The 18,146-nt window shown below is 38.2% G+C and overlaps 3 protein-coding genes across 4 annotated transcripts; 1 reads left to right on the top strand and 2 right to left on the bottom strand.

Moving 5' to 3' along the window:
• Positions 1 to 1,400: 1,400 nt before the first annotated feature.
• On the bottom strand, positions 1,401 to 6,860 carry si:ch1073-513e17.1 (sialin). 2 transcript variants are annotated; one of them, XM_057354747.1, is made up of 11 exons: positions 6,551 to 6,860; positions 5,379 to 5,530; positions 5,038 to 5,258; positions 4,694 to 4,927; positions 4,408 to 4,582; positions 4,141 to 4,259; positions 3,637 to 3,798; positions 3,364 to 3,496; positions 3,044 to 3,191; positions 2,790 to 2,880; positions 1,401 to 2,689 (listed from the first exon to the last, which is right to left on the bottom strand). In XM_057354747.1, exons 2-11 carry the CDS (start codon positions 5,476 to 5,478, stop codon positions 2,543 to 2,545), a joined length of 1,530 nt encoding a protein of 509 aa, XP_057210730.1. In that variant the 5' UTR covers positions 5,479 to 5,530; positions 6,551 to 6,860; the 3' UTR covers positions 1,401 to 2,542. The 2 variants fall into 2 exon arrangements, with proteins under 2 accessions (XP_057210730.1, XP_057210729.1); XM_057354746.1 differs by having other exon boundaries at positions 6,401 to 6,860.
• A 74-nt stretch (positions 6,861 to 6,934) lies between these two features.
• ppt1 (palmitoyl-protein thioesterase 1 (ceroid-lipofuscinosis, neuronal 1, infantile)) lies at positions 6,935 to 10,194 on the top strand. Its single transcript, XM_057354328.1, has 10 exons — positions 6,935 to 7,048; positions 7,420 to 7,541; positions 7,953 to 8,062; positions 8,152 to 8,279; positions 8,355 to 8,425; positions 8,861 to 8,963; positions 9,087 to 9,177; positions 9,253 to 9,351; positions 9,437 to 9,508; positions 9,805 to 10,194. The coding sequence occupies exons 1-10, from the start codon at positions 7,014 to 7,016 to the stop codon at positions 9,925 to 9,927; spliced, it is 954 nt and encodes a 317-aa protein (XP_057210311.1). The 5' UTR covers positions 6,935 to 7,013; the 3' UTR covers positions 9,928 to 10,194.
• A 658-nt stretch (positions 10,195 to 10,852) lies between these two features.
• Positions 10,853 to 17,930, bottom strand: cap1 (CAP, adenylate cyclase-associated protein 1 (yeast)). The gene is made up of 13 exons (XM_057354327.1): positions 17,798 to 17,930; positions 15,484 to 15,591; positions 14,659 to 14,759; positions 14,498 to 14,575; positions 14,200 to 14,343; positions 13,955 to 14,040; positions 13,761 to 13,866; positions 13,504 to 13,678; positions 12,862 to 13,034; positions 12,616 to 12,739; positions 12,344 to 12,426; positions 12,096 to 12,239; positions 10,853 to 12,024 (listed from the first exon to the last, which is right to left on the bottom strand). Exons 2-13 carry the CDS (start codon positions 15,587 to 15,589, stop codon positions 11,941 to 11,943), a joined length of 1,404 nt encoding a protein of 467 aa, XP_057210310.1. The 5' UTR covers positions 15,590 to 15,591; positions 17,798 to 17,930; the 3' UTR covers positions 10,853 to 11,940.
• Between the last annotated feature and the right edge of the window lie 216 nt (positions 17,931 to 18,146).

Consider the following 18,146-nt stretch of genomic DNA (forward strand, 5'->3'; position numbering starts at 1 on the left):
AAAAATGGACTACTTTGATCTACTCTTGTAATGTGGTATTGGTACTGATCATTCGGTTGGCTCACTTTCTCATTTGTAAGTCACTTTGTATACGTGTCTTTTGTAAGGGATTATTGATCTAAAACTTTTTTGTTTTAAGGTACATCAGATCTGAAATATATTTGATTTGCAAGGTAACATATAATTTACAAAAACGTGTGCTGCACTCCAAAAAGTCCCTTTAGACTACTTTACAAAGTATTATTGTCTGCATTATTATACTGCATAAGTAAATATTTTAGATAGTCTTTTAAAACACGAATGCAAAAAATGCTTCAAAATATCAAAACCATTCAGGACACCCCTAGGGCTCCCAACAAGCTCAGAAAATGCCCATTTAAAATTCCCCCACCTCCTGTAAGGTGACAAAGAACTTACACTTGCTAATGCCACATTTCTAAGGTTTAATGTAACGGGTGTTGGTCAGGGCAACAAACATCTGCATGTGTGCCAGCACCCCATGGGTCTGATTGGTGTTTGGTGACAATGCAAATGCCCAAGATTCAGTTGTTTCAAATGTTAGCTCATTTTTCAACCGCTCAGGTATTCATTTTATATTGCCCTGTTTGAAAATATTTAATCTTGATGTAAGCTTAACATTTTCCTTGACTACGCCTTTGAAACAGATGAAACATGACTCATCTACTGATTCATCACACAATATAGCACAACACATGGTATGTGACGTGGGGAGATAGGTTAGTAAAACTGTAACCTAAGAAAGGTTACCTAACTACTCGACCTGTACTATTTTTGTCATTCAGATCTGGCAGACCTAATGGCCTGCTTATGTATTTACACATTAAACCTTCAGAGAGATGTTACGCCCTTGCTCTGTTCAAAACGACAAATACAAAACCTAAAATACATAACAATTCAAAGGTCAAGTAGATAAAATAAAATCTATTCCGCTTAAAAAGAGAACCGCCATCGAGAACATAAACACGACGTAAGAGTTTCCATTCGCCTCACTTGTTTCACATGAAAAAAGCACGTGAGTACATGCCGCATGCAACAATTTACATCCGGGTCATTTTCTCCACCAAACTGCTTAGGTAAGCTAGACAAATACTGGAGTTTATCTGACATTGGCAGTTTTGTTGTCTATATTTTAATGTTTTATAATTAAGCTCTTTGCACGTAGAACACGCAACTCACTGCTGTAAGGTTTACAAATCAGCCATTGACAAATAAAACGCAAGGCGCCATCTGCTGGTCGCACATATACAGTCTCAGCCTTTTAAAGTTTATTTTGTAGTTAGTCATCGTTATTTACGTTACTTTATAAAATTAAACTAATGGTCAGTTCACACGGTGCTCAAAGATGACTGGATGAAACAGTAAATAAAATGAGTGACAAAGGCGAGCATTTATTAGCAAAATGACACTGTTTACAATCAACAGTTACCACACATTTATTGAACGTGATTAAAAAATATGTGATTTATAAAAAATAATGTGCATTTAAAGCATTTTGATATATTTATGTTATTAGTTTAAAAAGTGCTGGCCAAATGAGGCAATAATTTATACATCAAGGAAAATTCAATTTTCAATATTAAAACCAGATTAATTTTGATTAAAATTCAATAAAACCTTTATAAAGAAATAAGCATTTAAAACATATTACGGTTCCCTTTCTAACAGACTCTTAAAAAAAAAGAAAAATCAATGTGCAAAAAACTCCAGTAAGTATTTACCAGATTTTAGTAAATCAATAACAGACTGTGGTTTTCAAAAGAATGAAATGTACTCATTGCTGCATGAACCAACACAATTAATACAGTACATTTATGCCTTTTCAATTTTTTTTGACAAATTAAATATAAATATGTATTTTAATAACATATATGACATTTTATTTACAAATAATTAAACCAAATTGCCTGTTCATGACATTTAAACTTAGTTTTTTACCATAAACCGAAGGTAAACGGCTTTTCCTCGCAGGTCTGCATTCGGTAAAAATTAGTAATGTACAAGCAGCCTGATCACACTGTCGGGGCTTATTTCTATGATAACAACCGGCTGCCTGCCTGTACATTATCCCTTACATACAGTAGGCACCAATAAAAAACACACTGTTATTGCAGAACTGACATCCAACTATTTCCCAATGTAGTAAAATATGTTTGAAACTCACAAATCTGTTAAAATTGCACATTTGTGATACATTTCTGTTAATCGTGATTATATATATTTAAGCTGTTTAAAAGATAGCTTCAAAACAAAAGTATACCTTGTAGAACAAGATATGAGAACAATTAAGAAACTGGAATTTGTCAATTCCATTGTATTATTATGTGACCAACTCTGAGTTGTTTAGCAATGAGTAGAATACTACCACAGTAGTAAACAACTCTCTGTGTAAAGCACCTAAAATCCCTTCCTTAAAAGCCCTGAGTTAAACAGAATACCTGAATACTTGAAAAGTGCGTGGAATATAATTAAATATGTTTATCAAATAAGGCAGATTCCTTATTGAATCTTGAATGTCTAACATTTAACTGTGTATATGTGTCTCTGATTCCTGATCTATCCTCGCCCAGCTCTGAATCTTTCCAGTACCAAAGATCACATAGAAGATGGCTCCGAAAGCACTCACTGCTCCAGACAACCAGAACACATGTCTCCACCCCGTAACCGAGTGCTGCTCCAGACAGAAGAAGGAAACAAAGGGTAAACGTAGCATAAATTCTGTGATGAGTGATGATAGATCTGTGGTGTTGAAAAGTATATGTACAGCTTACATCTTTGGTCAAGTACCCCACTACGATTGGTGCAAGAACACCAGGGATGGTCCCAAACGTGTTTGTGATCCCTAGAAGCATACCTGCATATCTGACAAAAGAGAAACAGATAACAGTCATTTAACTGTAATAGAGGGTTATACAGGCCTGTGAAGATTGCTGTATGGCTAGATTTGAGCTATGATGAATGAATATCAGTATGAGAAAAGGTGTGTATACAAACAAACAAGCCAAACAGCATTGGCGCAATATACCGTGGAGCAATATCAATCTGGTTAATGTAGACACCAGCAGCACTGACACCCCCGAGTGTGCTGGACGTAGTGAGAAACATCACTGCAAGAGCACCACTGCAGCCAGAGAAACCCACAGCAACCAGGAAAAGTGCGGGCAAAAACAGACCTCCAGACACAAGACAAAGCCAAGTTATAAAACCACTGGTAATCTGCATTATAGTTTAACTATCCTCAATGTATCGATTTAGATTAAAAATTGGTCAAAAAAATCCATGTCGGGTTTGTCGGATTTCTTTTAGATTGTATTTTTATAATGCCTTAGAAAGGCATTCACATACCAATGAAAGTGAAGATCTTTCGGACAGCTGTGACACTCAGGAGCTCCCTCTCCAGAAGGTTGTCTGCCAGCACACCTGACCCCACTGCGAAGAGCCAGCCACCCAGATAGGGCAGAGCAGAGAGCAACGAGTTCTAAATAGCACACAGAATAAAACAGAGTTCACTTCCTTGTTCTAAGTTTGGACATTACCTCGGATTTGCACACATGTAGCTGTGGAAACAGTGCAGAAGTCAGGATTAAAAGTCTCTGATTTGCACAGAATTTGGCTCACCTGCTGTAAATCAAAGTGGAGAATGGTGTCCATGTAAATAGGAAGGGAGGTGAGCAGAGTGTAATACGACCAGTTGGAACACATCTGAGACATGATAATGGACCAAAGGGGCAGCGAGACGGCCATAGATCCTACAGGAACTGACCAACCATGTGCTGTTCCCTAAAAAAAATAAAGTCAATAAAGAAGAGTTTGGTCACACGTCCTGTAATGCTTAATTTAAAGGAGTAATGTGGAGATTTTAGTGAAATGTTTCTTTAATTTGGTTTGTCTCTGTATTTTGGCTGATAAATCACATTCAAAATAAGAGTAGTGGGACAGAGAGAGTATGAACCCTTTGTGGCTCTTAAGGCAAAATGGGTGATGAATAATTTACAGTATTATAATATTTGTAATATTAACACAGTTTGGATAATTATGGTTTTAATATCATGGTTATTCTCAATATCAGTATATTGTGACCCCTAATTTGAACATTAACTTAGAACATAAATGTGTTTATACCTGTGCTCCTACTGAGTTTATAATGTAATCTTTCTCTTGGTCACTAATTCGTGGATGAGCTCTGGGTTCATCTGACACCAGCAAAAACCAAAACAAAGCCCAAAGGCAACCGACAGCACCTGTTGGTAAACAACAACAATATAAGCACAAGAGATGTTTTTCTATCTTGCTGTACTTTTAATGCAGTTTTATAAAGATATAGCATCATTTAAACATTTTCCACTGAAAACATGCAATGGTCTTTGTATGGAGTGTTTAGAAGCCCACCACATGAGTAGAAGACTGCTGGCCATCCCAGTCTTTGGCAGATGAAACCAGTGAGAGGAAGAGCCACAAAGGCACCAAAGCTAGATCCAGCACTAGAGAATGTCATGAGACGAGCTCTCTCCAATGGCGGAGCCCAGCGGGCCCACATAGCCATCATGGCAGGGAATGTCACGCCCTACAGAAGCACAGACATAAAACTCTTTTGGAGTCTTTATTTTGGCCACATAGTAGTATTTTTAACAACATAAGAATCTGGACATTTTTGGCTGTTAAAAATGTCTCTGACCTCCCCAAAGCCTTCCAAAGCACGTAAGGCAAAAAGCCATTTGGCTCCAAACTGTGCTGACAGTGGTGTCAGAAGAGTAAGGGCTGCTGTTCCAAGTACACCTCCACCAAGAAAGATCTTTCCGCCGAAGCGTCCGGACAGGTAGCCTCCCGGGATCTGAGTAAACAGATATCCAAAAAAGAAAGCACTCAGCACCCATCCCTGTGTCTCGGGAGTCCATGCGTATTTTGGAACCTGGAAGGCGGAAAATTAAAAGAGAAATGTTATGAGAGACAGATATTGTTTGGAAGACGGATGTACTAGATTCGGTTCGGGAAAGAATGCATGCCATTTATATTTCTTACCCCATCTGGCTGTTCTGAACTTTGGCTGCTGTTGTCAAGTGTATGGCGGGGTACTGGACACTCATTTGAAAAATTGCTACTGGGAGATGACTGGTTACTGGTTCCATTAACCATGGCAACCATGGCAACACTGAGATTTACACGCAGGCCATAGACCACGGCAAAGCCAAAGAACATCATAGCAGCCAGATTGCATCGTACAGAGCAACATTTGGGAGGCACTGTCGCACATACAAAAACATTCTTTAATGTCAAACTAATTAGTAAAAAAGATGGAATGTGTGACAGCTTAAGTAAAAATCTCTCATAAAGCACAGAAAAGGGTGACATCACAGACTAACCTGGTCCTGGGATTATTTCCACTTCTTTTTTCAAAAGTGGTGTTGTGTCGCTGTATTGGTCATCTGCTGTGGAATTAATGGAGTAGCCGGTTTGAGCCATGATGACAAAGGGTGAAGTTTTGTATTTAACTGAAGTGTATCATCCACAAATCCTGACACACAAACAAGACAGGCATTTCAGATAATGCAAATCTATCCAAACCACAAAATTGATTTGTTGTTTTAAAAAATCCATAAAACTCTAATCCATACATTTTTTACTAGTTCTTGTTAGACATATGTTTAATTATATATTAACTATATATTTATTTCACACTGTTGTTTACAAGTTTTAACAGTAGTGTATATAATTTACAATATCATAAATAATAATAATAAATAATATATTTTTAGTTAGAATAATAACTAAGGAATAACACAATTTATTACACGGCTGTTGGAATGCTTGATTTTGATTGGCCGTGTCTTGACATTTGCAGCAGGTTCGTTATTCCCAGATAACAACCTCTCAAAACTAATAACACAACTCATTTTGACAGTTTTTTTTGACAAATTAAATATAAATGTCTTTTAATAATATATATGTCATTACATTTACAAACGATTAAACCAAATTGCCTGTTCGTAACATTTGAACGTCGTTTCTTACCTTAAAACCCAAAATAAACGGCTTTTCCTCGCGGAAGGAGCTGATAAAACGTTTCAAATTCACATTTCATGTCCAGTTATTTCTCATGTGGCAAGTAACGTTAGCCGTGTAATAAGCGGGATAATAAACTGGAAGGATGACTAAAACTATACTTTAGCTGTGCAGTTAACCTTTACGTCTATTCTGGGTTCTTCATTATTCAGCCAAAGTCATCAACTTCAAGTACATTTTTAGCTTTGTAAACAATCTAATGTTTTTGCATTCTTTATTTTTTGTCTGCAGTTTTTTTTAGGCATTTAAGCATATCAAAGGATTTGTACGGTCAAGAAAGCATTTTTATTGAAATGATCTGTAACGAATTAGAAATACTCACAAAGGTAGACAGCAAAAACATCGCCAAAGATACATTATGAGCATTATGGTGACAGCAAAATAACAAATCCGGTTTCAAATGTCCATTATCTCTAGAGCAGAAAGCAGAATATTTCTACTGACAGTTAGAAAAACTTATGTGACGGATCACCTGACATCAGCTTTAAACATCTACCACAACAGCCAGCATCATCGTGACATGTTTGTTTGATGATCAAAACAGTCTATGGATCCAGTAACTATGAAAACGTCAGCAAGTTACTTATTTTTACATCAGGAGAACATCCAAACCGTCCCAAACAAATGAGGTTCCAGAGCATCCAATGAGGTGAGGATTTTACGGCTCCGGACACATCATCTCAACAACAGTTTTCTGTTTCTCAATAAGTTTGTACACCGGGAAACACTGACACTAGAACGATTTATGCAGATGTTAGTCAAAAATATCCTAAAGTCCACCCTGTTTTGGTAAAAGCGATCACATGACTTCCTCATATGAAAACCATCATCCTCTAAACGCTCTGGATCGACTGACTCTATTGCTTTCTACGGCAAGTGTTCATGATGCTCTGATATATAAACTGCATCATTTGCCGTGAGGGATTTTTCCGTCTATGTCATGTGATCCAATAACCAGAAAGTTATCACAGTAAGTGCTCAATACTTGTCATTTATTATGTATTTCATACATGAATATAGGTTAGCTATTCTTTGCTAAGAGAAACCAAGGCATGTCGTTGTATAATCGTAATTGTTTAAGTCGAAGGCCGGCGATTTAGTTGACGCATTGAGCGCTGCGTAACTACAATGAACGCTTTTCTTGACGATAGATCACGTCAGTTTAGCGACTGTCGATCTAATTGTGTGTCGAAAGGAATTGCATATGATTTTAATGCGTGGGGCGCATAAAGGCCACGCAAAATATTGCGGTTACGCACTTCACTTATTCACTTCCTCAATATGTCCGTGTCTCGTGCATGTTTTGATGATAAGGATGTAAATTGTGCATTCGTGATTCAGGGCAACTATGGGCTTATCAACGGCGAGACGGCTTACCCTTGTGTCAGGATGCTTGATGTTGCTGTTTGGGTCCTCATGGGCATCTAATGACACCGTCCCTCTGGTTATATGGCATGGCATGGGTGAGATACTTTTAAATGCACGATTTGCTGCTATTGAATTAAATTTATAATGTGTTTAAAGGTTATAAAGGGAATTGCATTGCTTTTAATGGAAACCATAATGGTTCTAATGAAACTTTATTGGTTTTAATAAAAATCATAATGGTCTATGTGGGTCTGTACTGGTAATGTGGTGGGTTGGAATGTTATCCAGATGGGAACCAATAGAGCACCATTAAATCCTACTGGAATAAGGACAAAATACACTATACATAAAATAATTGTGTAATGGTCTTAATGGTGAACAGCTGATGGTTTATAGTGGTGGATGGTTTATATGTAAGGGAAACTACTGGAATTTACAGAGGAATCATTCTCGTCGTATTATAACATAATTAAAGAACATTGACATTCATTGTTTTTTTTCTGAAGGAGACAGTTGCTGCAATCCACTGAGCATGGGTTCAATAAAGAAGATGGTGGAAGAAGAAGTGCCAGGAATATATGTGCTGTCTCTTATGATCGGCAACTCAGTCCTACAGGTACAGCATACCAAACATTTAAAAAATGGCTAGTATTGTTTGTTGTTGTCATGACTGAGTTTAATGATTTTATTTTGTTCCTTTTACAGGACACTGAAAATGGCTTCTTAATGGATGTCAATGCGCAGGTGTCATTTGTATGTAATCAGTTAGACCAGAACCCAAGACTGAAGGAAGGCTACAATGCAATGGGCTTTTCACAGGGGTCACAGTTTCTGTGAGTAGTAATAATAAAACTGATTGTTCATTTCATTGTGTCTTACTATATTTTAACCATGTAATCTTTTATAAGGCGAGCTGTTGCACAGCGCTGTCCATATCCCCCAATGAAGACCCTAATCTCTGTTGGTGGGCAGCATCAAGGTAATGACACTGCTGAATAAATAAAAATTCTGTCATCATTTATTCTCTCATGTCGTTCAAAACCTGTATATGAGTTGTTGTTCTGTGGAACACAAATGAAGATATTTTGAGAAATGTCGAAGTGGATTTGTGTCCATAGAATGGACGTCAATGGGGTCAGTGTTGTTTGGTTACTGACATTCTTCAAAATATCTTTTGTGCTCTGGAGAAGAAGAAAAAGTCTTATAAGTTTAGAATAACACCAGGGTGTATAAATGATGAGAACATTTTTATTTTTGGGTGAACTATCTCTTTAAGTTTCATACAAAAACAGTGTAAGTTGCTTTAAATGTAATGTTGTAGCATTTGGAGTCACAACCTCAGGCTTCGTAAGACATACAGAAACTGACCATTTACAGAAACTTGGTTTTCTGTTCCTCTTTTTTACCATCACAGGGGTATATGGTCTTCCCCGATGCCCTGGTGAAAGTTCTCGTATCTGTGACTGGATTCGCAAGGAACTAAACTCAGGGGCCTACACAGATGCAGTTCAGAAACAGTGCGTGTCTGGTCATTTATTACTTCTGTGGTTCATACTTTCATGATTCACTCACAATCACTTAATACTGATGTGAGTCACCAGTTTAAATTAGTTTTAATTAAATATATATTTTTCTTTTAGTTTGGTGCAGGCACAATACTGGCATGATCCCCTCAATGATGACTTGTATAAGAAATACAGTCTGTTCCTTGCTGACATTAATCAGGAACGGGTAAGTGAAAGGAAAAAATTGTTCTAAAGTCTATGTATTTGTTTCTCTGTTGTGAATGAATATTTATTCTGTTAGGGGGTGAATGAGACCTACAAGAAGAATCTCATGTCTCTGAAGACGTTTGTCATGGTTAAGTTTCTGCAGGACACTATGGTAGATCCTGTGGATTCTGAGGTACGTGTTAAATAGTGTTTATTAAATCTTCACTTTACTGAACTAGCAGAAAATGAAACTTGTATTAATTACATTTTTTTGTTAGTGGTTTGGCTTCTATAAACCCGGTCAAGCTAAAGAGCTGGAAACGCTGCAGGAAAGTGCCATATTTAAAGAGGTAAAGAATTCGACAGAAAGTTCACAAATGTTTAGCTCCTTGGCTCTTCTTTTATTGGATATTCTAGCTTATTTGATGATGTCTTCAGCTACCAATAACATTGCAGGACGTTCACTTTTGTCTAACAATGTCTGATCATGTCATTTGGGCCTACATACAACCCACAGACTAAAAACACTGCTTATTTGTGTAAAAACTAATATAATATCACTGTACGTCTAGTATAGTTACAATCATGTTATAAAAGATTTAACTGAAGCTTGATAAGTATTATCACTTGTTATAACTTTGCTCAGGATCGTCTGGGATTGGCAGAGATGGATAAAGCAGGAAAACTTGCGTTTCTTTCCACTGATGGAGATCACCTGCAGTTCACGCGAGAATGGTTTAACGAAAAGTTACTTCCTTATCTTCGCTAACACGGTGACACAGTGTCCAATGAGAACTTGTGCTCTCACACACACACATCTGCTGACTGTAGCATGATACTGTTTTTGAATCCTATGTCTTATACACAAATGAAGCAGGTTCTGCTTGTTTTATTGCACTGATCTTATTTTACAATTTAATCAGAATAAATAAAATTCCTTATTAATGTGCTATTCAAATGAGTTAATGAATAAATATACATCATAATTTGGCTGTCCTTTTAGTTTACTTTTGCAATTAAAACAATAAAACAGAAATCCTGAACTGTTATTTATTTACTTATTTTTATCGCTTCAGATCACTGTTAATTTATACTTTGGTTGAACATTTATTTTCAGAATTTTATTTGCAAACTTGTGGCATTGGTATAGCTAGAGGAAGCTGGTTAATTAGAGCAGTGCTTTGATTGGCTAACAGTGGAGGACACCTCACCATGTCTTTAAAGTTCCAGTGTATGAAATTTAGCGGCATCTAGCAGCGAGGTTGCGAATTGCAACCACCTGAATTTCTTACTCCACCCCTCCCCCTTCCTTTCGACCCACTACGGTTGCTGAAGGTCACGTTTTCGCTTCTATGCCGAAGGAGATGATGTATTTATGAAACGCACTCTGTAGAGCAGTTTATCCGTTTAGGGCTACTGTAGAAACAACATGGAGAATTCCATGTAAGGGCACCTGCGATGTGCAGTATGTAGTCTGAATATATTATATTGCATTGCTGTCAATAGATCCTCCAATGCGAGACACTGGACCTTTAAAACTATGCTCACTATAAGCACAAGTTTGTTTTTTCTTTGTAAAACCATTATACAATACTACGTGTAAACACATTAAAATCTTTGTTAATGTAACAAATTTTGAAAAACAAGATGACCAATGGTCTGCCAATTTATCCAAAGAAGCAAAGACTCAGGTGTTATTTATTGCAACAACTTTAATTATGTTTGTTTTCCAGTACTAATGAAAAATTTAACTTGGCCAAATAAAAGAAAGACAAATTGTACAAAAGAAATTTCAAAGGGCTATGGCCTTAATATTATGGAAGTAAATTGAAGTTAAAGCGTGTAATGAGAGCGAGAGGTGGACACAAATCTTTGTGTAAAGCCATTATCTGTACAAGTTATTACAGCAGATAGTCATCATTATCAGACGAGACAGCCCTTAATTCAACATTGACAGTACCGCAAGCTTCACAACATTATGCTTTATCTGTATACTTCTCTGCCTGTTCTCCAGTTTGTGCCAAAACACACAAGACATTACATTTTCCACACCCCTCCATCATGAACTATGGAATGTTCAATTATTCACACTAAAAGGAATGTGCCATGTGCTCTGGAATACGATATGAAACGAAGAAGGAAAAAAGACTTTCTATAGCATCTAATTTTCTAATCAATATATTGTATCGGCATCATGATTGGAAATATCTATGATCCTGCATGTAACTCGTTGCTTTTGCCAATTAGTTCTCCAAGATTTGACACAAATCTTTAGTATAGTAACTCCTAGAAAATGAATAAAGATACAGTAAATGTCTGAATAAGTGGTCATCTGACGAGGGGCACCTGTGTGCTTCAGGTCTGAATTGCATATGTCACACTGAAATCACTGACCTCCCCAACCACCTGCCCCCTGACTGCAAAATGATAACAGAAAAAATTGGAAATAAGACAAATACACCAAAATTGATAAAATGATTCCTCATGTTGGCTTTTTATGTGTACACTTTCTTAAGCATGACCATCTGAAAAAAAAAATGTTGGCAATCAATTTCAAATGCTTGGTTTATCAAATGGAATGGAACAGAATCGAGGCCTGCCATTGGCTGAGCAAGTGCTTCTGGTGTACAAGCAGTCATTTAAATAGCTGAAGAAAGATTGCCGCTGTGATTGGCCAAAAGGAATGTGGATCTGGTTGGCATTCCATTCTACTTTGTAGTTTAAGCTCTTGGTCAGTCAGGTAGGACACTGCAATGGGGGTGGTCTCATGCAGGCTGATGGTCTATCCAGCAATCTCAGTTGCCGTGGTAACCAGCTTGCTACCATCCCATACAGTCTTGAATTGTTCAGGGACCGGGATCTCAGTCTGGAAGGAAAAACAATTGCATTAAAACTTGAACACAAAATCTTGATGCTCACGGTCAGCTCTTCACTTACAAATTCTCCATATTTGTTGGGCACCAGCACGTTCATCTCTGAGCTCTTAGCGCTCACGATTTCACACGACAGTGAGTCTTTGCTCAGGTAAACATGGCAGCCATCAGTCTTGTTGATGGAGATTGTTGGCACCTTACCCATCACCTGGATGGAGAACAGAAATCAAGTGAGTAAAACAAGATGTGCAAATAAATCCATACGGAGGACACAAAGCATTATGTTTGGAGAAACGGAAAGCACATACATACCTGGACCTTTACATCTTTACAGTTGATCACCTCAATGATACCCACAACATCATCAAAGACAAGACCCAGTTTCTTACAGTTATCTGCAAGACATTTCAAAAAGAAAAACATTTTAACATACATTAGACATTAAAAATAGTCTGCAGTTTGTAGTCTGAAATGTCTAATTTAGTAGAAGTTAAAATGGAAAAACGATTAGAATCTAGTTTCTTTCACCAAACCCATTACACCATATGCTGTCAGGACACTTGAAATCTGTGGTGTGTACATACCTAGAGTAATGGAGTTGATCTTTCCCTTTACATTTAAAGTGCTGTTGTTGCACTTGAAGGCATAAACAACCTGTTTCAGTTCTGTGTCACTGATCACAAGGCCATGAGCCCCTTCCTGGTTTTCCTGTAAGGAAAAGAAGGCAAAAGACAACACTGAGAAGAATTGCTCAAATGGAAAATACTGGTGGTTCCAGAAATAATTTTATTTGCATTTACAGACAAAAACGGGCATGCAGACTCGCTTACCACTTTCCACTTCTTGCCGTCTAGCTCCAGCACGGGGGGCAGAGTGCGGGCCGGGCTGGCAGATGCTGTGGGGCGAGCAGTGAAAGGTTTGGGTCCAGATGGCACTGGACCTCCCTGGGATTTTAGTGCAGGATTCTTATGAGTCTTCTGGTTATCAGACACATGCTTCAGTCCTTTAAAAGGGTTAGAGACATGGAGGGTTTCAATAACTGTTCCTAAAACTCATCAGAAGTCATGGGCTTAATTCCCAAGGAACGCAGCAAGAGCTAACATGTGCTTTAAATTCCCATTTGTATAAAAAAAGCATCCTAAAATAAACAAATCAATGCAGATGAGTTATTTAGTACTTCATGGCAGAGTACTATAGACATTTTTCAGTTCTCAGCAGTTTCGCTTCCTAATCTAATTGTTCCCTTTGTGCAATGAAGGCTGCATTGACCTTTTAAAAGAAACTGATGCTCCCATACTGCACATCATGTGGAAACACCAGCATCATTTTCAATCAGCCCAAGGGACCATTTAATGTTTCAGCAATAAGCCTTTCATAATTGAAAAGGCAATAAAAGTGCCAGTGGATGTTTTGTGCATTGAGTGGTTCAGTTTTTAGGCTCCATGTTTAGTTCTTTATTAAGTATGTTGTACCTTTGGTAATATCAGCTCCTTTGTTGATGGAGGCAAAGAGAGCATTGTGACTGACTGGCCCAGAGTCTCCACCTGATCCCTTGTCGAAGTCCATGGGGGGAGGAGGAGGGCCTGGAGGAGGTGGGGCTGGAGCTCCTCCTTTGGGGGCCGCACCAGAGGCGGAAGCAACTGGACCCTGTGAAACCAAAAGACAGATCTTAATAAGGTAACCTGCAAAGTTTCTGTCCAAAGGCTTCTAGACAGATAATGTGACTTACGGTCTTGCTCCAGCTTAGTCCGGTGGTGTGGTGCTGCTTGATGTAGGCCTGCAGCTCATTCCAAATGGACACATAGGCGTGTACCCACTCCACATGAGTTTTATCTCTGCAAAATAAAACATCACAATGAATGAAATGACCTATATGCTTTTTTGCTAGAGTATAGACGAGTTATTAACACAGCTGATACATACTTTTCCTTGTAATCCTTGAGCACACGGTTCGTGTAAAACATGGCAGCGTCCTGCATCTCCTTCACGTAGGGGCCTGGTTTTGGTGCCTGTGAAAAGTGCATTTCATAAAAAATGTATTTTATTTTTTCTAGTGAAAATTACGTCATCTTAACCTAGACGTGGCAGAACATTCTCACAAGGGTTTCAATTAACAGGACAAACAACAATAACAACTAATGCACTAAGCTAAGACTCCGCCCTCTCACCATGGCAACCCAGCCGAGGGCGGCGACACTCTCGCTGACTGCAGAGAGGTGGTTGAACAAAGGTGAGGAGCGGTTCTTCTCTCGGAACGCCTGCACTTCCTGGATTACTTTAGATACAGGGGCCAGCAGAGAGGTCAAGACTGGCTATATGGGGGATGAAGAGAAATTGAGAAACGATGTCAAATATGGTTGTTGTCAAACATATTATTATACATCAATACATGTATATTATAGAGGTTAATAGATGTTATTATTTCTGAAAAAAAATTCCACTGACATACGGTGAAGGGACACTTACATCAGAAGGTTTTTGAGAGGACGACGCAGTGACCATCAGCTGTCTTTGACAGGAGAAGGCTTGCTTCATCATCTGCGCCTGTAAGACCGCAGAACATAAAAATGCATCACATCTTTATCAACGTACACCAGAGTTCAGGAAGTAAAATAACTGTTACGTACATGTTTCTGGACGTCGCCCCCTATCTTCTGACTGAGGGCAGCGTACTGAGCCACAGGGCCGGAGATCAAGTTGTCAAAGGCTTCAACATACACTGCCACCGCTGTAAATGAACAAAATACACTTAATATAAACATATTTAAATTTGATGGTTTTGAAATGTTTTAACAAAAACAGTAAATTGAACATAGTTATGTCATTATACTTAAATTAACCACACAAAGAAACACACTTGATTTCCCTAAAACATTCCAATGTGGTTTTGCAGGGAGCAGCCTGTGGTTGGTCAGGACAGCTGAATGCAAAACAAAACCTAAAGCGCATCACCCAAAATGGTTTGAACGTTATAATTTCCTTCTTTTTTATAACAAGAGTGCACAACTTATTCATTTTCTTATTAAAGGATTAGTTCACGTTCAAAATTAAAATTCTGTCATCATTTACTCACCATGTTGTCATTTTAAACCTGTGTGATTTTCTTTTGCTAAACACAAAAGAAGATATTTTGAAAAACCGGTGGTCCCCATTGACTTCTATTGTATGGACACAAAACCAATGCAAGTCAATGGGGATCAACGGATTTCTGTTACCAACTTTTTTTTTATATCTTCTTTTGTGTTCTGCATAAGAAAGGAAGTCATACAGATTTGAAATGACAAGAGGGCATGTAAATAATATCAGAATTTTCATTTATAAAGTGAACTATTCCTTTAATGATTTATTGTACTTCTTTGTCTGCATCATAGCTTGGCTTGATACTGGCCCAAATGGACTTCATCGTGGAACTGAAGACAGAATAAAGACCGATTATATAAGGTTTTCATTACCTCCAGATCCAGCAGCAGGGCCTCCTCCAGCCCCAGAGGAGGACATGGCCTCCAGACGGCCTACGGCCACCTCTAGACGCTGTACTAGACCCGCCAACTCTGCCATGCCTGATCAGATAGAGACTAGACAGAGTTAGTGCCTAATTTATGACAATTTCACAATTTTAGCATAATCACAAAAATGCAAGCAAACTCTAAAGTTAAATAAATCCCAAACAAGAATGTCTGGTGTTTAAAAGCACGTTTAACATTATTAGTTGTAAGTTCTGTTCAAACATACACTAAGGCCCAGGAGGGAATGCTAACATAAATAGTTCAACAACAGGATGTGTTGGAACATGTTGTTAAAGTGTGCAAGCGAAAACTGCCAAGTTCCACTAAGATACAGGAACACAAGTTACCCGACCCTTCTGTCCACAGCCTGTGCAACATACAGTGTCTTCCACCAGATACAACTATTAAGATAATTCTTTACAATAAACAAATGTATTCAACATACAAAAAAGAAGAAAAAACAAAGTAGGCCCTATTTGCATGTGCTGGGCAGCTGCGGAGGGGCGAGTCCATTATCTTCATTTTTACTGCCTGTGTGTACACACAGCAAACAGGTAAAATTGCATAAGAGAAACCTGATATGTGAATCTGGCTGACTGACTCATTCCTCCTTTCACCTGAATGACTCCTCTAGCAAAATCACAGAGCTAACCGCAATTCCTCAAGGAAAACTTATTTGCAACTCCTTTCGGAATCACAAATTTCCCAAGACGGCATAATAAGCGCAGCACTAATCTATTAAAAGAGAACAGGTTTGATGCATTAAATAGCAGCATTGAGAAGACAAGGTGAAAGACAACCTAGTCAACACCTAAACTGTCACAGCCATGAAAAAAATAATATTAATAAACAGATTCCTCTGTGATTCATCGCAAGCAGCTGTTGTTTTGCTTAAATGCTCGGGCAAGTAGAAGGAACAAAATGTTTTTTTCTTGTATAGGCACATAGGAGTAATATAAAACAGGTTTAGGGAACAAAAACAATTGGGGCAGAATTTAAAATGAAGATTATTTAGATAATAATTAAGATCCAAGTCAAATTTCTTTCTCTGCTCTCCCTTCCTACAAATAGTAAGAAAAACAATTGTATTCAAATTGGAGTCATTTGACTACTCTACAAAACAGTCATTTGACTACTCTACAAAAAAATCACCTAACTCCTAGTTTTGTCTCTCCAGAAATCCCGACAAGATATTATTTTTGTGGGAACGTGGACACAGCAAATCTGGACAAATCTCAGGAATAAATTTCATCAAACTGAGTTAAGTTTGCTTTACTTGGAGGCTCAATTATACACTATTTGGTAAGTGAGTGATGTTTGTGTGATGCAAAAACCTCTAGCCGAGCCTGTGGAGTAAGTAAATACAACATTTCTGCAAATCCACAAAGAATTTCAGAGAAATTCAACAAACCTCTTATAATACAAAACAACACAGACTAAGAGCATTAGTTTCTGTGCTACAGTATCACCCACTGCTACCTGCTTTAAATACTAAATAACATAAACAATAACAGATGATATTAAAAAAGCAAAGGTAGATTCAATAAAAGATCATATGGGGGTAAAATGAAAGCAAGGCTGAAACGTCATGCATAGGGGTGCATGTCTGGTACGTTTCTGGACATAAAAACAGGTCATTTGCGCTTCAAGACTAGCAAAACTAGGCCATATGACATCCATTCTCGGCATAGCGCACTGTGAGATGTGCCACATTAATTAAACATAAAACAAAGAGTCCACTGAGTTTCTATTATTGCTATCAAGTCACATCGTTAATAGGATTGCAGTAGCATATAATACAAGAGGCCAACACATTTGATGTGATGCAGTGATTTTTGAATAATCTACAAGTCGGGACAACACGGTTCCAGTCAGAGAACATATTCAGCGAAGGCATACACAAAACAATATACGGACGGAAATAATGTAACGCGCTTGCGTAAGATTTCCTACACTGTGTTCATCATCTGCGCTGAGCTCTGCAAGATCAGGAACTTTACCAACCGACGTATTACCCCGTCGCCCGCTAACGTTATACAACCTGCCTGCATGCAAATGCAAAATAAATCACACTTTGCTCATAAAACACAATATCGTTTATGACAGACATATGAGCGACCAGTGCTCGTTTCAGCTGTCATGATTTTGCAAGCTGACGCTGAGCCGCACTGTGTCAAAGATTTCCACCGGCGAGTCCTGCAACACAGATATCTATTAACATAAGCCAAGCATTTGGAAACCGGGAGCGTTTTCTCCTTACCGTCAACGTCTGAAAAATGTTATAATTGTCCAAGGTAGTCTTTGATGTGAATGGGTGTGTTATGGGCTCCCCTTCTGCGTTGTCTTCCTGTATGAGTGTGTTGAAGTTCCCAGCTGTCACCGCGCGCCGTTTCCGCCCAAACTCCACCGACCGCTCCACTTCCTTATAAGGACAAAAGAGAGAGAGAAAGAAAGCAAAGCAGGAAGACTGAAGTGGAATGAAGACTGTCTTTATTAGATCATCTCGGTAAACTGTTGTGACTAGAATTTGTTATTGAAGCTACCATGTATGAAATGCGACATAAATGGCTGACGACAGTTATTCAGTACATTTTGTTATTGCTCTTTTT

Source organism: Triplophysa rosa, linkage group LG16, assembly GCF_024868665.1.
Source record: "Triplophysa rosa linkage group LG16, Trosa_1v2, whole genome shotgun sequence".
NCBI lineage: Eukaryota > Metazoa > Chordata > Actinopteri > Cypriniformes > Nemacheilidae > Triplophysa > Triplophysa rosa.

Bases quoted from the DNA above. Each gene is read 5' to 3' on its own strand.
- si:ch1073-513e17.1 (XM_057354747.1), bottom strand. From the start codon at position 5,478: ATGGCTCAAACCGGCTACTCCATTAATTCCACAGCAGATGACCAATAC. The intron at 4,928-5,037 runs GTAAGAAATATA...TCCGCCTTCCAG, and splicing joins GTTCAGAACAGCCAGATGGG to GTTCCAAAATACGCATGGAC. The intron at 2,690-2,789 runs GTAAGCTGTACA...TGTCTGGAGCAG, and splicing joins TGGGGTACTTGACCAAAGAT to CACTCGGTTACGGGGTGGAG.
- ppt1 (XM_057354328.1), top strand. From the start codon at position 7,014: ATGTCATGTGATCCAATAACCAGAAAGTTATCACA. The intron at 7,049-7,419 runs GTAAGTGCTCAA...TTCGTGATTCAG, and splicing joins ATAACCAGAAAGTTATCACA to GGCAACTATGGGCTTATCAA. The intron at 8,426-8,860 runs GTAATGACACTG...TTACCATCACAG, and splicing joins TGTTGGTGGGCAGCATCAAG to GGGTATATGGTCTTCCCCGA.
- cap1 (XM_057354327.1), bottom strand. From the start codon at position 15,589: ATGGCAGAGTTGGCGGGTCTAGTACAGCGTCTAGAGGTGGCCGTAGGC. The intron at 14,344-14,497 runs GTAAGTGTCCCT...TCCCCCATATAG, and splicing joins CCTCTCAAAAACCTTCTGAT to CCAGTCTTGACCTCTCTGCT. The intron at 13,867-13,954 runs GTATGTATCAGC...TTTATTTTGCAG, and splicing joins CTCAAGGATTACAAGGAAAA to AGATAAAACTCATGTGGAGT.